Source organism: Tympanuchus pallidicinctus, unplaced genomic scaffold (genome assembly GCF_026119805.1).
Source record: "Tympanuchus pallidicinctus isolate F22 unplaced genomic scaffold, pur_lepc_1.0 scaffold11, whole genome shotgun sequence".
NCBI classification, from domain to species: domain Eukaryota; kingdom Metazoa; phylum Chordata; class Aves; order Galliformes; family Phasianidae; genus Tympanuchus; species Tympanuchus pallidicinctus.
Genome location: NW_026294627.1, coordinates 604,582 through 628,180, shown reverse-complemented (window position 1 = coordinate 628,180; position 23,599 = coordinate 604,582). Strand labels below are relative to the sequence as shown.

General features: G+C 40.2%; 1 protein-coding gene across 9 annotated transcripts in view; it reads right to left on the bottom strand.

Annotated features, from left to right (window-relative positions):
• Positions 1-9,096: 9,096 nt before the first annotated feature.
• EMSY (EMSY transcriptional repressor, BRCA2 interacting) overlaps positions 9,097-23,599 on the bottom strand; it is a 39,152-nt gene continuing 24,649 nt past the window's right edge. For 3 of the 9 annotated variants that reach the window (XM_052671047.1, XM_052671053.1, XM_052671056.1), the window contains 9 exons: positions 22,593-22,729; positions 20,943-21,116; positions 19,824-20,022; positions 18,779-18,943; positions 18,378-18,536; positions 16,587-16,646; positions 15,385-15,539; positions 13,567-14,130; positions 9,097-10,726 (listed from right to left, as the gene is read on the bottom strand). In XM_052671047.1, coding sequence (XP_052527007.1) covers positions 10,532-10,726; positions 13,567-14,130; positions 15,385-15,539; positions 16,587-16,646; positions 18,378-18,536; positions 18,779-18,943; positions 19,824-20,022; positions 20,943-21,116; positions 22,593-22,729 — 1,808 coding nt within the window. In that variant the 3' untranslated portion in view covers positions 9,097-10,531. Of the gene's footprint in view, positions 10,727-12,335; positions 12,701-13,200; positions 13,264-13,566; positions 14,131-15,384; positions 15,540-16,586; positions 16,647-18,377; positions 18,537-18,778; positions 18,944-19,823; positions 20,023-20,942; positions 21,117-22,592; positions 22,730-23,599 lie in introns of those variants that run through there. The other 6 variants (XM_052671049.1, XM_052671052.1, XM_052671055.1 and 3 more) reach the window with 6 other exon arrangements.

The window sequence follows — 23,599 nt, the reverse complement described above, 5'->3', positions numbered from 1 at the left end:
GAGGCTGGGTTCCTGCCAAGCCAACCAGAAGGTATCCACGCTAAGTCCTCTTGGGTTGGATTATTTACGTTTTGGTGTTAAAATCTGACAAGTAAACCTAGCAATATTTGTGGCAAGGCTCCAACAGCAGCAATAGCAAATGTTATGTTAACACAAGTTACTGCTTGCAGCACTGCGATAACACAACATGTCTGGTCAAGGGAAGCAGAGAAGGCCAACCAGGCAGCACAAACTGCAGGAACAGGAATACCCTGTATCATTTGGCTTTTTTTTTTTGCCATATTTTGGTGACAATGAGCGAAAAATGCTGAATGTCAAGTATACGTAAGAAGGAATGAGTACCGAAGAATCATAGAATCCTTAAGGTTGGAAAATACCACTAAGATCACCTAGTCCAACCATCTGCCTATCACCAGTATTAATTAGCTACATGCTAAGTACCATAACTAAACATTTCTTGAACATCTTCAGGGACGGTGACTCAACCACTTCGTCGGGCAGCCTGTTCCAGTTCCTAACCACTTTTTCAGAGAAGAATTTTTTCCTGATATCCAATCTGAACTTCCCCTAGCACAACTTGAGGCCATTCCTTCTCATCCTATCCCTGTTACCCAGAGAGTAGACCATCTCCCACCATGCCACAACCTCCTTTCAGGTTATTGTAGAGAGCCATACTGTCTCTCCTGCGCCTCCTCTTCTCCAGACCGAACAATCCCTGTAAAGCTACTCCCCATAAAACTGGTGCTCCAGACTCCTCACAGCTTTGCTACCCTTCTCTGGACGCAATCCAGAGCCTCAGTGTCCTCCCTGTAGTGTTGGGTCCAAAGCTGAACACCAGTGCTGAGAGGGACAATCATCTCCTGCTGACTGCACAATTTCTGCTACAAACCAGGATGCCATCAGTATTCTTTGCCACCTGGAGTGCCAAACAACACCCCAGATCCTTTTCCTTCAGCTTTCCAGCCACTCTGCCCCAGGCCTGTAGCATTACCTGGGGTTGTTGTGACCAAAGTGATCTGACACTTGGTCTTGCTGAAATTCATCCCATTGGCCTCAACACATTGATCCGTCCTGTCTAGATCCCTCTACAGGGCCTTCCTACACTCAGGAATAATGCTTCCCTCTGATTTGGTGTCATTTGCAAACTTACTGAGGGTACACTCAATTCCCTCATTCAAATCAAAGAAATTATAAGTATCCAGGAGAAACTATCATCATGTTTTGCAAAAATAAAACCCAGGCTGTTCAGATGCATCCCTACATTCCAATTGCTTATCATCTTCTAGGGCTCACAAGTGATCTCAAAAAACAGTGAAGGAGCTGCCATGACTTTAATGAATATTAACATAGAGCACCATAACAAAAGAGCAGTGAATGTTTTTGCAAGATGGACTCATTCGTTTGCAGGGAACAGTATAGTGTAATCAAAAAGCCACAAAAATGTGAAACAAAACACACTGGAATCCTTGCAGGAGACTCCATAAGATCCTGGGGAATTGTATCATATCTATTGTCACTATTGTACCATGAATCATAGAATGGCTTAAGTTGGAGGAGACCTTAAAGCCCATCAAGTTCCAAGCCCCCTGCCATGGATGATTGCCACCCATCAGATTAGGCTGCCCAAGATCCCATCCAACCTGGTTCTGAATGCCTCCAGACATGGGACAACCTCAGCTTCTCTGGGCAGCAGTGTCAGGGCCTCACCTCCCCCTGAGTAAAAAATTTCTTCCTAACATCTAGTCTGAATCTCTCCTCTTACAGTTTAAAGCCATTCCCCCTTGTTCTATCTTTATCTATCCATGTAAAATGTCAGTCTCCCTCCTGCTTATAAGCTCCCTTCAAGTACTGGAAAGTAATAATGAGATATCCCCACAGCCTTCTCTTCTCCAGGCTGAACAAAACCAACTTCCTCAGCCTTTCCTCATAGGTGATCCAGCTTCCTGAGCATCTCCACAGCCTCCTCTGAACCTGCTCCAAGAGCTCCACATCCTTGCTGTACTGGGGACCCCAGACTTGAACACAGTACTCCAGATGGGGCATAAATCTCATCACTTCCAGGAGTCTTCACTCATCCCATTTGACAGGAATCATAATTTCATGGTTGAAGTCACACAGCTTTTGATGGCATGATTGACAAGCTGCAATTTTCACATTGTATTTCTTGGTTCATATCTGACCTGTAGAGCTAACCAGTCCTGGGCTGAAAAAGAGGTCCTTAGATGGCTTGTCTTTCTCCCTTTCTATTTCACACCAGCCCCATGGGCTCCATCTGCCTGTGGGGCAGTATCTCAAAGACAACAGGGCATCTCTGATATCTGAAGTATGAGAATCCAGATCTTCTGTACTTAGTCACAAAGTGGCTTCATGCTTTTCTGCAGTCATCCTAATCATTTGGGAAACTTCATGATTTCCATGGGGAATCTATTCAGATTGGAGCTAACCTCTGTGCTGTAGACATCATTGCAACATGACCATGAAGAGAAGGACAGAGAAAGGAAAAGGTAACCATGAAGTCCCTTGGCAAGCACACAAAGGACATCCTTTCTGCCAGAACCAAGAATGAGGGTGTGATTCATGATGAAAACAAACCTCACCCTCTTAAGAAAGTTGTTGGACAGGAAAAGTGATTTTCAGTGATGCTAAGAACTTTAGAAAAATTATTTTCTAGGGGTGGAAGGTGAGGAGGAATGAGGTAATGGGTCCACCTTGCTCAGGAATTCGATATCTTTGTTTTACTTTGAGAGCCATTGTAAGCTTTGCAAACAAGAGTGCCACCACCAAATCAACCATCTGGGTACAAAATGGGCTAGCCATGTCTCACTGTAATAGGATCTGCAGCTCTTGGGGGGGGGGCATTTTGGCCTATTTTATTTCAAGAACAACTGCAAATACTCTTCTATAGTGTTCTAACACTTCTGGGAACAGAAGAAACTGAGTGCCACGGTACATACAGAGCACCTGGAAATTTCTCTATGAATCCAGTACACTACCATCAGTCTAATCTGATAATTATTTGTAATAATGCCCTGTTCTGAGCTCTTTGTAATAAGACAATTCTGGTTTGCAGTTTCTTTGTCCTGGAAAAAGTTTTTGCAGATCTTTGGTGTTGTTTTGGTCCATTCAGCCCCATCTAATGCAGGAGAACTTGTTCATCCCTGAGGGCAAGTGCAATCTTAGCCACAAAATGAGTTTGTATGTCCTCAAGGCACGTAGATCAAAATCACTGCTTTACAGGGAAATCAGCCTAAAAACTTCCAATATTTAGTACATATGGGCTAGCAAAAGCCTTAAATCAGAACTAAAACCATGCTGTGGTCACCTATGGATCTGTACATGGAAGATACATGGTGTTCGCTAACAACTCCAATTGTAGATGAACACAATTAAGAAAACATTTCTGAGCATCCCAATCCTTCTCCAGACACTATTTTCAGTATTAAGAAATACTAGAAAGTGAGAGATCACCACAATGCTTTCTTAGTTCCCAGTGTCACCATAGTCCAAATGTAGGGATTATATACAAGTAGAGTCCGGAAAGGAAAACAAATATCCCTATTTCTGGGAACCCTGGAGCTACAAAACTTTGTTCTCACTAAACTCATGCTACTTCCTACTTCTTGTGGTTTGTTCTCATGCTGTTTTTAACCTCTTCTCAATCCAATACAGTATTTCCATTTCATGTCCAAAACAAACCAAGGAAAAAACAGAAGACACAGTGCATATGAAAAACAATTGAACAGAAACCTTTTCATTCCCGGAAGGATTTTAGCCACAATTTAGGTCAGTTCTACTTTTCCTTCTCTTCTCTCCTAATGAGTTCACATGTTACTATTTTAGCTCCTTACAAAAGCAGCACTGAAGTGTCTCTAAATGAAACATAGGCTCTGTTTTCCCATTGAATAACAAAAGGTGCAAGTTTGGAAAAAAAAATAAAAAATCCAGCTAGACCATTTGGTTTAAAGGTGATTTTTTGTATCTTATTGCTACATCTTCTTATCAAGAAAAATAGCTGGGTGGAATGAGAAGGAAATATCATGGAATCACAGAATTGTTTGAGTTGGAAAGGACTCTTCAAGGTCACCTGGTTCACCTCCCCTACAGGGAATAGGGACATCTACAGCTAGATATACTCTACATGCTTTGAGAACTTGGGAAACCAAGGCATGCAGAAAGCAAAGTCTTCTTTAAGAGCTATTGAAGAGCCCATCAACCCCAATTAGAACACTGAGCACTCGTATCATCCACAGACAGATCACCATCCATGCTCCGAAAACCCTTTAGTGTTCAGTCCTTTCTAGGTTGGGATGCCCTTTCATGATCCCTCATTTTTGAAAGCCCGTCTTGCAGGAGGCAAAAGGTTGGGTAAATAGCAAAGTAGGGATAGCAATGCAGGGTGGTACATCCTATCGTGGTGGCAACTGCTGGGCATTTCCACCCAAAAGCAACACAATGAACTGAGCATCAATCAGTCATATTCCCAGCTGCAAGAGTAAGACATGTCCATGTCTTTGCTGGGATGGTAGAGGGAAAAAAAAAGGCTTTGTTTTTTTGTTTCTCAGCAGATATAGACACAAGAAAGGCTTACAATTGATAAAAGGGGAGGAGGTTCCAAACGTGGAACTGCAGAAGGAAGAACGCTTCTTCATTCACCAGCCAGGACAAATTGAAGTGCAATTACAAGAGAAAAGCTTCAATTTTGGCTCAGGATTAGTGCTACTTCATGCAGTCCTGCTGTCCCAAAAGGCACTCGCTCCCTCGCAGCACCCCAAAGGAGCTGTTTATAATAAAGGCTCTGCTTTTATTTCTTATTTCAAAACAAACCTTTGCCATTTCCTGACCAGAAAAGCTGTGCTTTTAATTCTGTGCTAGAGACTTTGAAAGTCGAGAGACTGCTGCTTTCCACTATAAATAGCCTGGGCTCGCTATGACATCTCACTGTGACATTTAGTTCAAACAAAGAAAGAAACCTTGACAGGAAACAAACAAACAAAAAGATAGAAGGGAAAAAAAAAACAAAACAAACCAAAAACAAAACACACATAAGAAAAGAAAAGGAGTTCTTCCATCTCTGGGAGAAATTCATTTCTGGATAATGTCATAACCTTGAACAAAGTCCTTGTTTCCAATCCTTGAGACACATCCCCACCCCATAGAAGATGCCTGATCCTCGTTCTGGAGGAGGCAAATCTTCTCCACATGACACACAGTAGGAAAATTCTCTTCCAGCATCTCTCAAAATAGTCTCAAAGAATTTGCTGGTATCATTTTCACACTCCAGAAAGTCCATGGTCACCATAGCTTCAAATTACTGCCTTTATTTCCCAGAGCCCTGAAAGCAGTGGCTGTTGCATCACATGTGTTTGAAACCCTCCCATCAACACACAGTCAAGCAAGAAGACTTAAGTCTCAAGATGTGCACCTTGCCCTAGGCCAGGTAATTGAAAACTTGAAACAGAAGTGATTTCTCCAAGTATTTTACATTGCTAGTTTGGCTTCCATTTAGGTTTCTTGGAGTACAGATGAAAGGTGATATTCTCCATGTGTATAAATACCCAATGTGTGTGTGGGGTGGTTGTAGGGTCCCCACCTCGGAGATCTCCAAAAGCTGCTTGGAGGTGGTGCTGGGCACTCTGCTCTGGGTGTCCCAGCTGAGGCAGAGGTACCCATGCATCTCTGGTCACAAACTCAATACTAGAAAATTCCATATGAGGGTGGTTGAACACTAGAACAGATTGTCAAACTTTCACCCTTGTATATTTTCAAAACTCATCTGGACATTGTCCAAAGCATCCCCATTTTCCACCTGGAAAGTGGGTTAAGTTTATCTTCTTGTAAAGCAGATAGATCAGATAACAGGTCTGAAATAAACTGATGGGGAAAGCTGATATCCAGGAACAAAGAGAACTGGGAGAACGGAGACCTGAAGAGGTATTGAGCAAAATCTATCTTGCTTGCCTTTCTTTTCAAAAGGGCTGCTGCATCAAACAGCACTTCAACATTTAAGGATTAGTTCATCTGCTGGAAAAGCCCAGCCTGATCCAACATCCATTTCAAAGCGTTTACACTTATGGAGACATTCAGTGTCCAGAACAATGAGAACAGTGTGGCAAGGACTCTCATAACTCACTGTTACAGAGACAACCAGTCTGTTATGTTCTGCATAGGCATTTGAAACAAACAACAATAAAAAACATTCTTAGCAGCAATCAAAGAGTTTGCAAAGAAGCCTTCAGAGCCTTCAGTTGATTTCTGGTAGAGAATGATGTGAAAGAAGTCCCAAAGTCCTGCAGTCCTACAAGCCTCCAGGACAGTTCTGCCCAGCAGCTATGGAAAGCAGTTTGTTAAAATAAATGACATGGAATTGGCTGTAAAGTGCAATAAATTAGACATGTTCTCACACTAAGAGTTGTCATAATTTTAACAAAACCTCCATCAGAGAGGATGCTATATGTATTTTGGGCACTTGACTGACAAAACCTCTTTGGATTCTCATACATCGTCCATGAGAGACATTCCTGCTCCCTCTACGGGTTCCCTGATAACCCAAGGAGCTCAAGTTCCTCAATCCCACCCAAGTTGGGCAACATGAGGTTAAAGAGCCACTGATGTCAAATTCCTTCTTGCTTCGGAATCCACAAACACATTTAAAAACAATTTTTTCCTCACTTTCTCTTTGTTAAACTCATCATGGTGACCTCTAAACTTACCCTAAGCTACATTTTACATTGCTGCAGGAGGAGATCAGATTCACAAATTGCAGAATGGCTTCAGGACAGACTTTGGATGGGGGAAAAATTCTTCAGTCCCATAGCATTGAAGGAAACTTCACACGAGTTGTTCGTTACCATTCCTAATGGCTTAAGGGAGGAAGTCCTGAGCCCAGTATAGCCATAAAGGCGCTGAATGGGTTGTATGGCCAACAGAGGAGAGCCTCTAAGCAGTGTGATTTTTCTTGCTCAGTATCTTAATTACGATCAGCCCTTTCTGGATTGAACTTTTGCAGGGTGCCCATGGGGGTTTCATAACCACCTTTGTCTGCAAAACACTTCTTAGTTCTCAGGAAATGTTGATATACCAGGGGAAAAAGCACGCATAGAGTCTCACATTTCCCTGACTTTGATTTTTCGGAGGTCTCAGACTTTCTCTTTTAATCCTATTTAGGCATGTGATCTGTTCAAAGGGTTCTCCCCATGTAAGATGACATTTGTAACTCCAAGCAGTTTCATGCTTTGTATTTTGTCCTCGATTTTCAAAAGCCCACTTTGTCACAGGTAGAAAGACAGAGACTAAGAATGAATTTCTCCTAAGGGTTAAACCTCTCCAGGAAACGTGCTGCCCTCTGAGACTGTAAGCATCCTTAAAAGTATTCCTGACTTCTCCTTTATTTCAGTACTTTCTCCTGACTTTGTATCAGATTTTGAAAATCCATATACACACCAGATGCACCACCAGAGCACATTTACTGAAATGCTGAATTCAAAGCAACTCAAGTCCATTTTTACTTGCTCTCCAATTCCTCCACATCTTCTCGCTACGTTACAACCCAATTAGCTGCCAACTCCTAAGAGCGTAGATTATCATCATCGTAGCTCACCTTTATTCTGTTCCAAGGGGAGTCACCACATTAATTTCAGGAAGGACGATGCAGCTTATGAGTGATAAGGGATATGCAAATGTTAATGTACACGCTGATGGTTTATTTTTAGGAGCTGAGCAATATTTATAAGGCTGCAAGGAATGGGTGCAGGGCTACAGCAGGATTCTCTTCTGTAGGGAAAAAAAGGGAGAGAGAGAATAAAAGGGCCAAATGGGTTATCTCATCTTGCACATTTCTTATTGCTAAAGGTATTTATGAAGTTTAAGTGCTAGAACAATTAATTAAGTAAGGGAATCTGAAGCAGCTCATTTGGGATAGAATGGGAAGAGGAGGAGCTCCAAGTTAACCTGACCACATTGATTTCAGCAGTCCTTTTTTTTTTTTCTAAATGTCTTACATGACCCCACGTAGCTCCCCATGCGCTCCCATTTGCCAGCCTATAAAAGAGCTGCTTCTTAGAGTAGCTCTAAAAGCTTTCATGTTTCTCAAGACACGGCTATCTTCAAGCGACTGTCAAATATGTCACTGCAGATCCGCTCATACCTTTGCTGCAAAGTCATCACTAATGGTGCAGACAAAGCTCTAATATAAAACATCAGATCTAACCAGGACTTAACAATATATGCGATACGTTAGCAGCAGTGAATTCACCTTATGCAGTTTCTTAGTATTCCCTTCTTGATCGCAAAAAGCATAGGATCATAGAATCCAATGCTAGGATCTTAATCTTAGGATCATTAAGGCTGGAGAAGACCAGTGAGATCCCCAAGTTCAACCCCAACTCACCCTCCTATGCCAATGCCAATGTCTCTCAATGCCACATCTTCATGGTTCTTGAACACATCCAGGGATGGTGACTCCACCACCCCACTGGGTGAACCTAAATGTGAAACTAGAACTTATGGCAACATTTTTGCACAAATGTGCTGAACAAAAACCTCGCTTTGCTTTTTCTTTTTATGGCCTTTCAGATCTTGATTATGGCAGGAATGCTGCGAACACAACAAGATTCCAGGAGACAGCAAAAACGTGATCCAAGCCAGAGGAAAATTTGAGGCTTGAGATCATAACTCAAGACATTCTTGTTGGTCAGAATTATTCCTCAAGAGTGACAGCTCCCAGACAACTAGACAACCTGAACAGTTTAGAATGGCACGCTGGTAAGGTTTTTCTTTTAACTTGACAAATGCTATGTTTCACCTCATATAAATTCTTATCCATCCTGAATATTCAGCAGAACAGAAATCTATTCCAACACAAAGGTAACGCAAAAAAGAAATGAAATTAAGCTTTTGCATGTTGATAAATTCATCTCCCGACCATAATAAGAATGTGATTCAGAATCAATGGCAATGGAGGAGAACAGAGAAGAAAACGCCTTATGAAAATCATAAGGACTTCCTTTAAAATATAACTGAGGTTAGATGAAGAAGCAACAGCACCATCTAGGGGATTCTGCACGTTCTGACATACATGGATTTCAGGACAAGGAAAAGCAACGTTTTAGGTTTTGTATTTTCTGTTTGAGTCACTCTAGTTTGAATTTAATCGTAACTACAATATCAACAGTAAAATCACAGCTTAAAAAAAAGACTGACGCAAAAAACTGTATTAGACTTTGGATGAAATCTACTTACAGTAGTACTCCAGCACCAAAAAGTGGGCAGTTAGGCTGATAGATGTATATACAATTAAATGATATGTCAAAGTCTTAAAATGCTTAGTTATTTATAATGAAATCTATACAAAACAGTTAAAAACGTGTTTTTTATATACATTTCAAAACAAAAAAGTATTGTCTTCATTAGCAGAACGTATTAAAACTGGTTCTCATATCCCATCCGAACCCACACCCCCCTCTCTGTGGCTTGTAACTATCACAGAAACCCAATGTATTGCTTCAACAAGCCAAGTCATAAGGCTGATTTCAGAGACCCACCACTGTTTACTGATCTCAGCATCGAAACTCCCCAAGTGGTCGCTTTAAAAACAGCATGTCAGAGTAAAATACAGATTTTTTAAAAGCCTTCGCTCACTTCTAAGCTCTGAGGTTCAGCTTTTAAAGACGTGGAACCACTTATCCCCCAGTTTTGAAAAATGGATATATAGCAAAATACATCCCCCACAACCCTTTTGTACTAGAATTTACACACCTGCCTGTTTAACAGGAACTTTTTAAACAACTTGGACTCACTTTAAGTTTTAAATAAATAATCAGAGATCAACTAGAGCCGATGAGCATTTCATGTGCTTATGGCACGAAGAAACAGCTCGTACACCGTTACCCTAATTCCTGTAAAGCATGAAAACAAAAATCCACGAGCAAATCCACACTGCTACCAGTTAGTGATTTTGCTTATTTCCAAACATTCAACAACAAGAATTTTAAAAAAATAAACTATATTTTTCGGCTTATGAAAAAATCTTAACTCTAAGTGAGCACAAGTGCAAGAAAGCTAACCAATTCCAAAACTCCTGGGGCTTTTCCAGCACTGTCAGAGACAGTTTCTCTCACATGCTATTTAAAAATACAAATATTTATTACACATTCTCTTCTTTGATGGTGTTTTGCTCAGCAGCTAACAAAAAGACGCAGCAAATTAAAGATCCCTTTTCAATGAAAGCTCTTTCAGTATCTGGGCAAGGGCTTCAATAGCACGGGCTGTAGAATTCGCTGCAGATTTGCTTGTTATCAGGAGTACATTCCACTGTCACGGGATTACTATATCTCAGTAACTATACCTCTTTTTCTTTTGGAAACAATTTCTAAGATGCAGCTTTTGCAATACTGTCTTGTTAAAACACACTGATGCTTCAAGGGTCCAATGAACAACTCTAATAGGCAAAGTGCTCTAAGACATCACAAAACAAGGGCATCTGGGATACTCAAATCCCCAGATAGGTTAAAGTGCACTCCAGCGTCCCCATTCCTTAGGATTGTTCAGCAGAACTCTGAGAGGGGCTGGGCTCAGTGCCATCCTCGGCGCTACTGTCCACGTCTTGCTCCACTGCAGTCTCCTCATCGTCGAGACGCTGACTGGTGAAGTTGTTGAGCTCCAGGAGCCCGCTGGGTTCCACTACCACGTTGGAGCTGGAGTGACAAGGGATGGAATATCGAGGGATAGTCTGAAAAAAAGGAGAAAGATTTAAGTTCTAACATGCACAGCTTTGGCAGGCAAAGGCATCTCAGCAGGCGCAGGAACTCATGGAAAAGGGCTATTCAGTTTTCCAAGAGTAATTTTTCCTACCTAACGCCTGTTGCAAACATTTGTCAGAGCTTCAAAGGACCCTTTCACAAGATGAGGTTGTGAAAGACGACGTTTGAATGCTTCGTTAGGGCACTGATCGTGGGCTTGGACCTTCACTAAAGGTCTGTGACAGAATTGCAGCAAAACCACTGATTGCCACCACTCACCACTCTCCAAATGCAAAGCAAGAGAGAATACTCTTCAACATCTTATATTTTTCTCAGCTGAGCATTCAGATCTATGGAATAGCTCTATTTCTTGTAGGTGATACAAGCTCTGACCCTGTTCAGTGCTGCAGTAGCACTGCACTATAGAAACAAAACAGATCTAGGCTGTTCTACTTTTTCTAGTCCTGGAAATTCAGTCTACATCTTCACACAATTCAAGACCTGGGCAGTGTTCTGTCTTTGAAAAAGTCTGTAGCATGCCATGAAGATAATCAACATCTCAAGGTATAGAAAATAGAAATTTCCTTTGGTCTATTTAAGGAAATAAGGACTAGGGATTGCACAAAAGCCAAGTTAGCTGCAATGAAGAGTTTACAAAGTGACAAGAAAAATTTGAATGCTCTGTACACAGTTTTCCCCATCAAAAGTATTTCACTGTAACACGATACACAATAAAACCAATTCAATCCACACTTCATTTCTGTAAACAGATACACTGCCAACTTGTCTGCAACAATTCATATATAACGCTAGGAGACCTCAGATGACTGAAATACTTCACCAGTTGACTCTCTGACCACGCGCTACATCACAAAACATCACATTTAAGATAGCAAAATCAATTAAAATATCAATCATCAAATAGGCAACGATTCCAAGCATTTAAAGATTTAAAGTCATTTTATCTTAAAAGTGAAAAGACTGTTTATACAGTTTACAAACTTCCTTGTGAATCCAGACCTCATTTATTGAACTTTCCCATCCAGTCAGCAGAACCCCTCTACTTCATTTTCTGCCCAAATTCATTTTATACTCATTAAATGGCATAAAAAAATCTAGATCATGGATCCATTGTAGGCAGTGATTGTCATGTTTGAAACATTTCAAAGTAAAGCACTTTGGAATAGATGAACTTGCTTTGTTTTCTTAACAGAAAAGCAAAGGAAGACACTGAGAACACCATGAATGACGGGGTTGAAGAAACCTGAGCTCATTTTAACAAGAGCTACATACTTTGGAGCAGTAATCCATTGCAAGCCTAAGAGTAGAAAAAGCAAAAACTGAACAAAAAACAAAAAGCACTTGAACATTGTTCAGCTGCTATCACGACATTAGACAAAGCAAGTTTGCTCTGCTAAATCTTTGTCTTATTTGCTCTGCTCTTCTCTTACCTGGATAACAATTTCTGATGAACTCTCTTCAGCTTTCTTTTGTGATACATTCTGAATGTGTATAAACTGGTTTGTTGTAGGCATTCCTTGTGCATCGAGTTTCCTCTCTGTTATAGTAGGACCAACAGCAGGAGGACTTGAACTGGATTCTTTACATGTCTGTTGCTGGGGGATGGAAGTTGCCGTCATCCCTACTGCAGCCACCCTCGGCACCTGGGTACAAGGTGACGACTCTGCTTCGCTAGCAGGTTTACTACTGGACATGGCCTTGATTTTGCGGATCCACTATCACAGTTTCTACATTTGTATCAATCTGAGCTTCCACCACCATAGACATTCTCAAAATGTCTGCTACTGCTCTCTTCATGGATGCCTGCATGGGAAACTGTAACTGGCAATGCCAGTTTGGGCACACAACTGCCACCTGCTACCTCTGAAACAGGAGGTTGATGCCCCTCAAAAGTTATCTTTGTAACAGTGGATCCTTGAGTTATAATTGGATGCTTGCTGCACCTGAAAATCAAATTTTTGTTGTTCACATTACAGCTAGATTTTTTTTTAATTATTGAAAATCTAATCAATATTTCCAAGGACAGTATTGGCACAAACAACATACTTGCTATTAAGAAGACAGTTGAAACTCAGTGTTTTAACAAAGGAATTAGCAAGGAGATGGCAACAGGTAATTGAAGCCTGGGGAAACGCAGCTCTTTGGGCTGCTAGATAAGGATTGTAGCAGTGTAATACCACAGCAGCCTCGTTTTCCTTTGGGATTTACATCCCCAAGTGACGTTTGTTAACTCTCTTGTTTTCACATGTACTCCTGAAAGGGACAAAGAATTTGTACTTTTCTGGAGTTAAAATACATATGTTTTTCCATGTTCCTTAGTTGTTTCATTTTCCCCTCCCAAGGAAAATGAATTTACTCTTGTACATGAAAGCCACTGAACTTCAGGAAGATGTAAACTACAAAGGAAGATGTACAATGGAGAGCCTTAGGAGACTGCAGTGTATTCATCTTTATTTCCACAGAAATAAAAAGTGCTACGGGAACGGAAATTAATCATGTGTCATATCTAAAAAAAAAAAAAAAAAAAAAAAAGGAAGAAAATAATTAGGGACAAATTCCATGCACCGGTGGTGGCAGAAATTCATAAAAACTGTCCAACAAAACACGTTTGTGAGCTCTACGGATTTTTCCCCTATAACACATGTGCTTCTCTTTCCTAGTGTCAACCTTCTGATGGGGTAATTAAGATCAGCGGAATGAGGAGTTCTCTCTTGCCAGGACAAAACACTGCTACAGCGACAGGGTTGGTGTTTAGATTTTTTTCCTTGAACAGCGACGTGTATTTTGCATGCTATCAATATTCCGTTACCTGGCTTGCTGGCTGTTTCTCTGAAGAGGCAGGTAGCTGCATTTGACTCTGGGGGGGTTGGGGTTGCATGTAGATTTTTTGTGCCGTTGGTGCCTGTTGCAGTTTGGGCAGCTGCTGCGTGGTTTTTACTGCAAGCACCTGTACTACAGTTTGCTGTGGCTGCGCCACTAAGGTAGGAAGCTGCCTTTCTTTGGCCATCATGTGGTGGGGGGGATGCTGTGCATCTGGTTTGGTCTGTGCTTGCTCTTGCTGCAGGGGGGTTAGCTTTTGATGCCTTATAGAAAGCTGGGGCATTTGTGGGAGTTTGTGCTGGATTTGGTCGGCCTGCAGGTGGATTGTCTGCTTCTGCTTAGTCTGGAAACATTGCAGAGTTTTCACTTGCAGTTGAGTCTGTTCCAGCTGCGGCTGACTCAGTTTTTGCTGTTTTTGTGCCTGCGATTGTGTCAGGGCAGATCTGTAGAATAGGCCAGTCTGAGGATCTAAGGTGTCCATCTCTTCTACTTCTCCCTCCTCGGTTCCAAGCTGTTCACTCTGTTTGGTGAACGCAGTGTGACTGCTTAAGGCCTTAGGAAGAAGAAGTTGGAGCAAGTTAGTAAGGAGCAATCTAATATATTATGCTTCATAAGAAAGCATAATCTAAACATAATTTTTGATGCTTCAATCTTTCTACAGCTGATTTTACTACTGCTGACTCCCATCTCACGTATACACTTCCACAAAATTCATGATACCTATGTAATTAATATTACTGTTTCCATGTTGAAAGGTAGCAAGCCCCCACACAAGAACATTAACTGCGTTAGCTGCTCTTCAGTGGAAAATACACAGCCCTGGCTCACATCACACTAGGGTTCAAACCCATTAAATCAGCATGGCAGATAGATATGAGAGAGTAGCGACAAAGAGGTGGTTCAATCACTAACTTCTCATTAAAATCAGAGCCCATCTACACAACTTCTTACTGTGCCTCTTGAAAATCTAGTCATCCCTTCCATCTTTTCTGCTGCAGCTCCCAAAGATGCCCAGAGAGGTGGTGGTACCCCATCCCCTGGTGATGCTCAAGGTCAGGCTGGATGAGGCTCTGAACACCTGACGGAGCTGTTAAGTGTCCCTGTTCAGTGCAGGAGATTTGGACTAGATGGCCTTTAATGATCCCTTCCAACTCAAGCAATTCCAAGATTCTGTAATTCTCTATACCTACTACCCATCCCATTTCAGCACAGATTCTCTTTTCCTTCTCCTCAAAATTTTACTACAGCTTTTCTCATGCATTTCATGGAAGTTGATTGGATTTTTTTGAGGGAGCAAGAGACCTATGTTACTATACTTTCTGTACCATTGCATAAGCATGCTATTAAATGACTTCAGCAGGACGAAGCAGCCTACTCAAACACCAGTGAAAATCTGTTCTTTGAAGAGGATTTATAACCCTAACACAACACTGCCCTGTTCCACAGCTGAGGTTGCTGATTTTTCTACTTTAATGCCAATATAATCTGGAATGCTGACCCCTACAACACAACAATATGGAAAAAAGCACCTGGTTGCTCTCAAGAAGATGACATAGATGGCAAAAACTAATCTAGGAAAGACTTCTTCACAGTGACTGTGAATACCTCTTTTAACACTCAAGTCTTCCTTTTTAGCCCACCATCCTCCCCCATCAAAACAGGCAACGCTGAACTCAGTTACTCGTTTGCCCTCACACTTAGCATTTCCAATGACAGCAACACACTCATTCAGAAGAAACCCTGCTCCTGCATCATTCACATAACCTACTGCTGTTTTACAGACTGTTTGCAAAAGAAAGGGTACAACCTGCTGCATGATATGGGTAATTGCGCCTGTGGAGGATGCGGGGATAGATTTCACCACAACAGAAGTCTGCGTTGCTGTCTGTGACTGAGCCACGTGCTGCAGCAGAGTCCTCTGGGGCTGGGATGACTGCTGGTGGGGTTGGGACCGATGACTAACTGAAAGTAAAGAGGTCAGTGGCACTTCTCCAGAACTAACTGCAGTAACTTCAACTATTTGCTTTGTATTCATCCTTCAGCTGAAAGCATGAGTGAAAAAGAGCCGAGTACAAAATATATTTGATTGTATGACAGCTTCAACTTTTAAGTGCAGATCTATTCCGAGAAGCCTCTTAAAATAGCATCTCAGGGACTTTGCTTTTGACTCTATTTCCTAAGTCATCACAGTTGGTCCAAATCTCCTCTGGACTCATTTTCCCAACACACCAACTTTGCAAACGGAATTTGTACTGTTTTCAGCTGGGTTCTTCTTATATAACCCACACTACACAACACCATAGAGCACAAATTATTCTGTCACCTTTACAGGTGCCAAAAGCACCTGCACAACTGACTGCAATTAAGAACAGCAACCCCTGCTCACTGAATTTCTATCACGGTTAAATCACAACAAATACTCTCTCAAGTACAAGCTAAATTTGCAAGATTAGCCATTAGAAAATGCTCAGGTATTATTCAGAAGACAAGCAAGTCTGATCAGAAATCACAGACTAAAATTAGAGACCTTGTCAAGGGTCTGTTAGAACAGACACAACCGTAAGTTACGGAGCAATGGTTATAGCTCCATAATTAAAGAGTGGATTGACAGAGAAATGATTCCCTTGGCAATTCAAAAAATAAAACATCAATCATTCCATATTGCAGTCACTGATAAGATGTAAACTCAAATTCCATGCCTATCCATATCAAAAGGTAAGTACTTGCTCTCATGAACGTTTTGGTCATGCAATACTGAATAACTGGAGGAGAAAAAGCAAAGTTTATATTCAGTTATACTATAACTGAAAATTAAAAGACACCAGCGACCTTGCTGAAAGTTAGAAGGAAAGTCAAATTTTGAATTATTATGACAATTTTACTTTCCCATTCCAGGAAAGGAGTTGGATGATATCGATACCAGCTTGCATGCTGTGCTAGATCCATTATGGATATCCCCCAACAGTTCCTGCCCAATTCAAAGCTTCATTTAAAAGTAAAGTTTCTAACCTATGTGGTTGTGTAGATATTCTTCCGAATGTGAACCAAGACAGTGTTGTCTTCCTGAGTCTGCAGACAGACAGAAAACGGTGACACTAAGATGCATGAACTGCTCCCTTGTCCTCACCAGGAAGTACACTTTGAATCCCAGCTCCCATACAGATAAAAGTGCACCTAATCCTTTGGTCAAAGCGCATGCAGGAGATTCCACAGGCAATTACATCTTGCAGACTATCTTACTACTGAATTTTCTAGCAGAAAATACAACTGTATGGATTATGGTGAATCCTGAGAAGCAGAAATTAAAACAGAAGGAAACTCCGAATTACCTGCATTCCCTGTTTGTGTGCAGTTAAACTGGGTGAAGGGAAAGGGACAAAAATGTAAGAGCAAAGTAACTGGTTTTGTGCCATAGCAGAGACTGCTGACAGTCAGCCCATAGCGGCCTGCATTTCCCTGGCAGATTCCTGTAAATCATCTCAAGCTTTACCAAAAAACACTACTACAAGCATTAATTGTTCAGGGAAGCTTTCAGCTTTTGTACTCCATATGACGAAGTCTCTATAGAGATACTGACTTTCTCTCATCCCAGCCCCCAAAGGGTCCTAGTTTACATCAGCTCTTGCAGTAAGACCCAGTAACAAACAGAACTTTGAATACAAACACAATGCATGGCATCTGTGTCAGTGAGCATGACTGACTTGGTGACTGGAGAGCAGCTGAACATTATTTATTGTACTTCAGAGCTCGATTGAAATCGGATCCAAGGGAGAATGAGTCAAACATTCAAAACCAAAGCCAGACACATCAAGTATTATTTTAGAGTAACAATAAGCCCCTCCATCCCCAATTTCACATAACTTAAATTTAGAATACAGAAGGGACGGAAGCAAGGAAAGGAATGTCGGACAGGAAAATGAAAAATAAAAAGAAATCAGATTGGACATTTAACGGTACAAACACTGAAGTTACAGACACATACTTATTTCACTCCCTCAATGCATATTTTCACGTTTTCATTTTCCAAATACAGTAAGTAGACCAACAATGTGGACTTAAGAAATTCAATCAAGTAATTTGATCCTCATGTGTGAAGCTGGCTCATAAGAAGGATTCTTAAGGTAGCAGAGAGCATCCAGAGAGACATGGCATAATTAGAGTTGTCCAATAGAAGGGAGTCATGGGCTGAGACAAAAATGACATCCAGATAGGAGGATTCAAGTGTTAAAAAAATAAAATACAGAAGGTAAGAGTTGTCTCTCAAATATAATTTCAGTTTAAACCATTTCTGTAAGAAGTGCAAATTTAGCAGTTCAAATCAAATGAAGCAAATGAAGAAGCTGGGAACTGCATTAGGAAGCCAAAAGCACACCTGGCCGAAACAACATACTTTGTGCTTGTAAGCAAGTACAATTTTGCCAGTATGGATGAAGTAAAAAATAAGTGTAGTTCCTGTAACTTCATTTTCTACTTCTTTCTTACTAGACATTTTCCCTAAAGACAAGAAGGGCAGTGTTTCCTCACCATCTAATCAGAGGACAGAGCGTCTCCTTAATTATAATGTCTTGAAGCAAGAATCATTTGTTTCAAGTAAAAGCACTCTCCAGTATGTTCCAGAAAAGCAGATGCATTTTCTGCCCCTCTCTGCATAGAGTCTTAGTAGTGAAAGAAAACACTCGTTCCTTCACTGGAGGATTACAGTAAAATACAAGTGGAAGAAAACTCCTCTGTAAGAAAACTCCAAAATAAAGTCCCAAGACTTCAATTACAAAATCACAATCAACTGTTTGAGTCACTTACCAGTTGTGATATATTCAGCAACTAATTCTGATTCTACTACAGCAATTGAAGGGCTTTCTGGAGAGTGTCTCTTTTCTTGGGTCATCTGTATTGGGACAGCCATTTGGCTCAAGTCAATCGTAGGCTGCCTTGGCTTTGATTCTAACTTCTCCTTCACTGCTTTCAAAGAAAAGCAAAGCAGGATGCATTAAAACAGATCTCCAGTAAAAAAGCAATAGTTTAATACATTATGCATGTTACATAATTGTTTCAAAAGAGCTTTTATAGTGTAGAAATGAAACAAAACTAGTTGATTTAAGGTAGGTACTTTTCAATTACAAAATTTATTACAAACTGCTGCTTAAGCAAATAGCAGCTCAGTGCTCTGAAGTAATCCTAACCAACCACATGCATTTCCACACCTGTTGTCTGCTGAAGTTCTAGCAAAGCTTTTATCGTGGAAGTAGCCGACTGAGATTCACTGGATACATCCTGGTAAATTATTGTAGGGCTGGTGTCCACAGCTATTTCATGTTCTGACCAATCTTGACTTCTGGAAGCAATCACGTGGACTACAGGCTGAGAATCTGTTGACAAAAAAAAACCCATAAGACACATGAAGTCATCATGGAACCAAGTGGGTTGGAGGTCTCTTGTCCAACATCTTGCTTGAAAGAACAGTTGGGCTCAAAATTAAACTACATTAACCATTATTCTTTCGTTCTGAACTTTTAATAGGATGCAAAGCCTCATACTGCAATGCTTTTGTTTAGTTTTAATTACAAGTGACCCAAAGTAAAACACAATTGATGTTATCAAGTTACTAAGATCTTATTTCTTAGTTCTTCACCAAAGCTTTGATAAATCAAAGTTCAGCATCTCTCTTTGCATGATGAATTCACCTTGAAGGTTTTCATAGTTCAAGTTTATCAACATGCATTCAGCATTTTGAATTTGCACTGCCTATCTTTTAAGTTTCAGTCTTTTTTTAAAAAAAAACTTTATTGAAAATGACAGTATAAACCAAAAGTTACAGTATTATACACAAAAGGTTACTGATTGATAAATGTGTTTTACTGAGAGATATTTCCTTTTATTTAGTGTAATGATACACTCTACGGTCACTTCAGACAGGGTTACTTTATAAATACATTTATTATTTATCCTATTCTTTCACATGAGAAGCTGCATCTGTATCAGAGCTTGAAGGAGGGTGGCTACACTGTCTTCACGACCAAGTATAAGAGCCCAGAAAGTAAATATCATTTCTATTTTTCACAAAGGATAATGATGTATCTATTAAATAGCTCATACAAGAGGAATATATCCATCAGGGAAGTGACAATGACGCTCAGTGACAGCAGACTAGATGAAGAACTTTGCTGAAGAGATGCACAGAGTTATGTGAAACTAATCAGCATGCTTGGGAGAAACTCCACTCCTATTTTAGGAAACACTGATGCATACCTTGGGAGCTCTGTGAGGACTCTGTAGAAGAAGAGCTGCTATCAGTGTAGCTTTGTGGTTCTTCTTTCACTTCTGGAAGAGATGAATTTCCTGTCTCCGCTACCCTTGATGCCTGCTGTAATGTTTCAGTTACCAACTGCCTAGTTTGTTCACTCACAACTGTTGCTTGAAATGTCACTGGCTTTGGTTTTATGAGAACCTGGTTAGAAAGACAGATTGCATACAGTAAGAGCACTCATGAAAACAGATCTGAGCAATTAGAGAACAGTGTGCCACTAAAAGAGTTCTACGTACAAGACTTAGACAATATTGATAGCTTGCTAAAAGCAGTCTACCTGCAAATTCAGCAACTCTGATTGTTAAACCATGAAGTCCCAGTAAATGGCACTGCACAAGAATGTACTTCTCAGTAATTTTGAGCACTTAACATAATAAAGCACTAAGCAGTCATTCTTCGCAGCTGGACACAGTGATGTGGACAAGAGAAAGCTAGGTAAGTGAGCTGGAACATGCACTGCATTGGTAAGGACAAACACCTCTCTTCCTTAGCCCACTGTAGCCTAGAATGCTCAAGACACACAAAATATTACACCTGCTTTTAGCACTTTCATATACAAAAAGCAACCAGAGAAAAAAGTTGAAACTGGGAGCATCCAGACAAAAGCCAGATTCTCTGTCTACAGCCCTGCCAACAATACAAGACTGTAGGGGAAATGTGAAAATACATCAATGATAGAACAGCTTCAATAAAACTCTCTCATTTGACACATGACCTATGTTCAGTCTCCACATCTTTACTTTTAATGATCTAGTCATTAGCTTTAAGACTTAAAAGAGGCCTCCAGAGCCATGACCAGACATCTTAAATTTCAGCTATGTAACAGGCTTAATAATTCTTTTCAACTTATTCTATGCCTCCAAGAATAGCTAACAAATGCCAACACTGTGCTCAAGGAGCCAGAATCAAGGCCACCTCATAACTTTCTTAAGTCTCATTCCCCATAGACACATTCCGCATATATTAATCTCGCAATAGTTGTGGCAACACAGTGAAAAATGATCTATTTCCCATTAAAATTTAGGGGTACATTTCAAAACAGAAATGGGTCCTCACTGTACCTGCGTTTTCCCTTGCTGACCATAAACAATTTTAGTTGGGATGATTTTGGTGGCTGGCTGGACCGTGGACCCTATTCCTTTTGGCTGTGTAACAATCATTTTTGTGATGGGTCTCGTGGCAGTGATGATAGCAGGTTTTGCTCCTGCTGGCACTGCCTGAACAGTTTTCTCCCCCTGTAGAGAAGTCAAAGTTTACAGGTTAACTGAGTGAAGTTCTTCAGAGAGACCCGCTTCTCTAAAAAAATACACAGTTATTGGTGAGTGTGTATACCACAGAATCAACCTACTGCTGTTAGAACTAGATGTATTTAATACAAAGTACATCCAAGACTTAAAAAACCCTATGGCTTTGAATGGAAAAAATACCAAAATCCTCTTTTCCATTACTTTATCTTTAGAACTGCTCTGAAGGGCTGAGCAAAGAGTAACTAAATGACACTGACAAATTTCTTGAAGTTGCTCCAAAGAATTCACCTAAGCTGGAACTTTCCTCAAATCATTTGCAAATGTTTATTTAAAGCCTCTTATTTCTACCAACACTAATTTTGGCACAACATCTATGAAATTCGAATTGGAAAACTATAAATAAATGACATAAATATAAATCTGCATTATCCTCCTGCCCAAGATATTAATTATATCTGGGTGGGGTTTTTTTTGGTTTGTTTGTTTTTAAACTAAAAGTTCCTTTATTTTAAAGATGCATTTTCACAGCTGTTCCACAGGAAACATTTGATTTTGAGATATTGCTGATGTATAACTAAACTCCTGATAGCTTAAGAACAGCAAGGAAATTGAACATGCTGTTTTAGTTCTGCACAGTAAGAAACTACATGAGGAACCATGTTAGTTGCCAGTTCTCTCAGTACTTCTACACAATCCCACCAAGTAGATGGAAACTCCAACAACCATACTTTTTGTTTTTTTTCCTGAAATACCACAGTCTGGTATCTCCTATTGTGTAACATCATGAGATTCCTATTTGCATGAAAACATAGCTTTAGGTTTTGTTCTTGTTTAAGCCAGAAAAGTTGAAATTTTCAAAAAATATGTCCTGAAAAGTTTCAAAAAGATTCCTGCTCAGCTAGCCAAGTAAACTTTAAAGATAACGCAATTAAAGCATTCAATCTCACAGTTCTAGCTATGAATGAAAAGCAGGTTCATAATGTGTGAAGGAAAATCCAGCTGCATCTGGAAACTTGATTCTGTTTTTACTACACATCATGTTATTCAAGAACTAATAGCACTCAGGAACAGGAAATCAAATGTGGTACCTTTACTGTAAAGGAACAGCTTATTTCTGCCCAAAAGAGACACAGAAATGAAAGCTTGTAACACGTCTAAGGCTCTCATTGGAGCATTAACAGATTGAGAGTCTACTTCTGCTTAATTCTTCAGGGTTACAAAACAAGTGGAAAAAAGGGTGAATCATTACTTAACTTTGGGAACAATCCCAGCTTGTTTTAAATATCTTTAATAACCTGCAAAACATGTTTTTTTCTTCTAACATCCTTGAAATTAAGGCATGCTGTATCTGCTATGAAGCTCATGCAAAATTGGCTTTTAATTGGGACTTTAGCAGAAAGAGCACAGCAGCTAGCACAATCTGTCATTTGGCCATAGATCTTTTAACTCTAAAGTCTTACTTACCCCAGCATTCAACAATGTTGTGACAACATTTTTGCCAGGAAGCCCTTGAATTGTGGTTCCTTTTCCAGTAGTCTTTTGCACAACAATCACATTGGGTTTGGATGTCATTGGAATTGTAGTGATTTTGGTTGTAGTTCCTAAATTTTAATGAGAAAAGAAGGAATGTGAAGTTTACCCCATATATATTTCCTTTCACTTTAGAAGTTGGCTGCATAGAAATAACTGTATTTAAATCTTACAGCACAACAAAGAAAGCATCTGGAATGGGAATTTATGCCACCCAATTCAACATATAAAGATCAACTGCTTGCTCTATGAATCTTTCATCTATAGGCAAAACAGGCATGTGCTGAACAAGAGCAGTTCATTCTGTATTAGAACAGACAGTTTCTTCTCATGAATTACAGAAAAGACTAATGCAAGTTTCTCAGGATAATTCATCTAACTTCTCAAAAGCTAGAGTTAGGGGAGATAAGGGCAATACTGATACTCAAGTCAAGGTCCTACATGCATAGATAAGAGTTGACTTATATGACTTCAGAACTCAAGCAGATAACTTAGGCAGAAGAACCTGTGTGTTTCAATAATAGCCATCTCTTTCTAGAATTGAGCTGCTGCAATGTAAGTGACTAACAGTAGATTGAAGGAAAAATGAAAATTAAGAAAAGTATGCTATTGTTTTAAAATCGGTTCTTGAAAGTTGAGTTCCCAACCATTTTTATTTTTATTTATTTCAAAGAGCTTTGTTGGTTATTTCTCTCCCTCTCCCAGTATGTACCAAGATCCATTCCCTGCATTAACCTGCACAGCAGGCAATGCTGGACCACCCTCCACAATCTACAATGGTACACACTGATACTTAAGTCATTAATGTTATCAGATTGCCATTTCAAATCTACTCAGACAGTCTTTTTTTGTTTTTTACCACCCCTACCATTTTCCCTCTGCAGAAAATACTGCTCAGTCATCACAGTTGCAATCCCAAGAATTCCTCTCATTACCTTCTA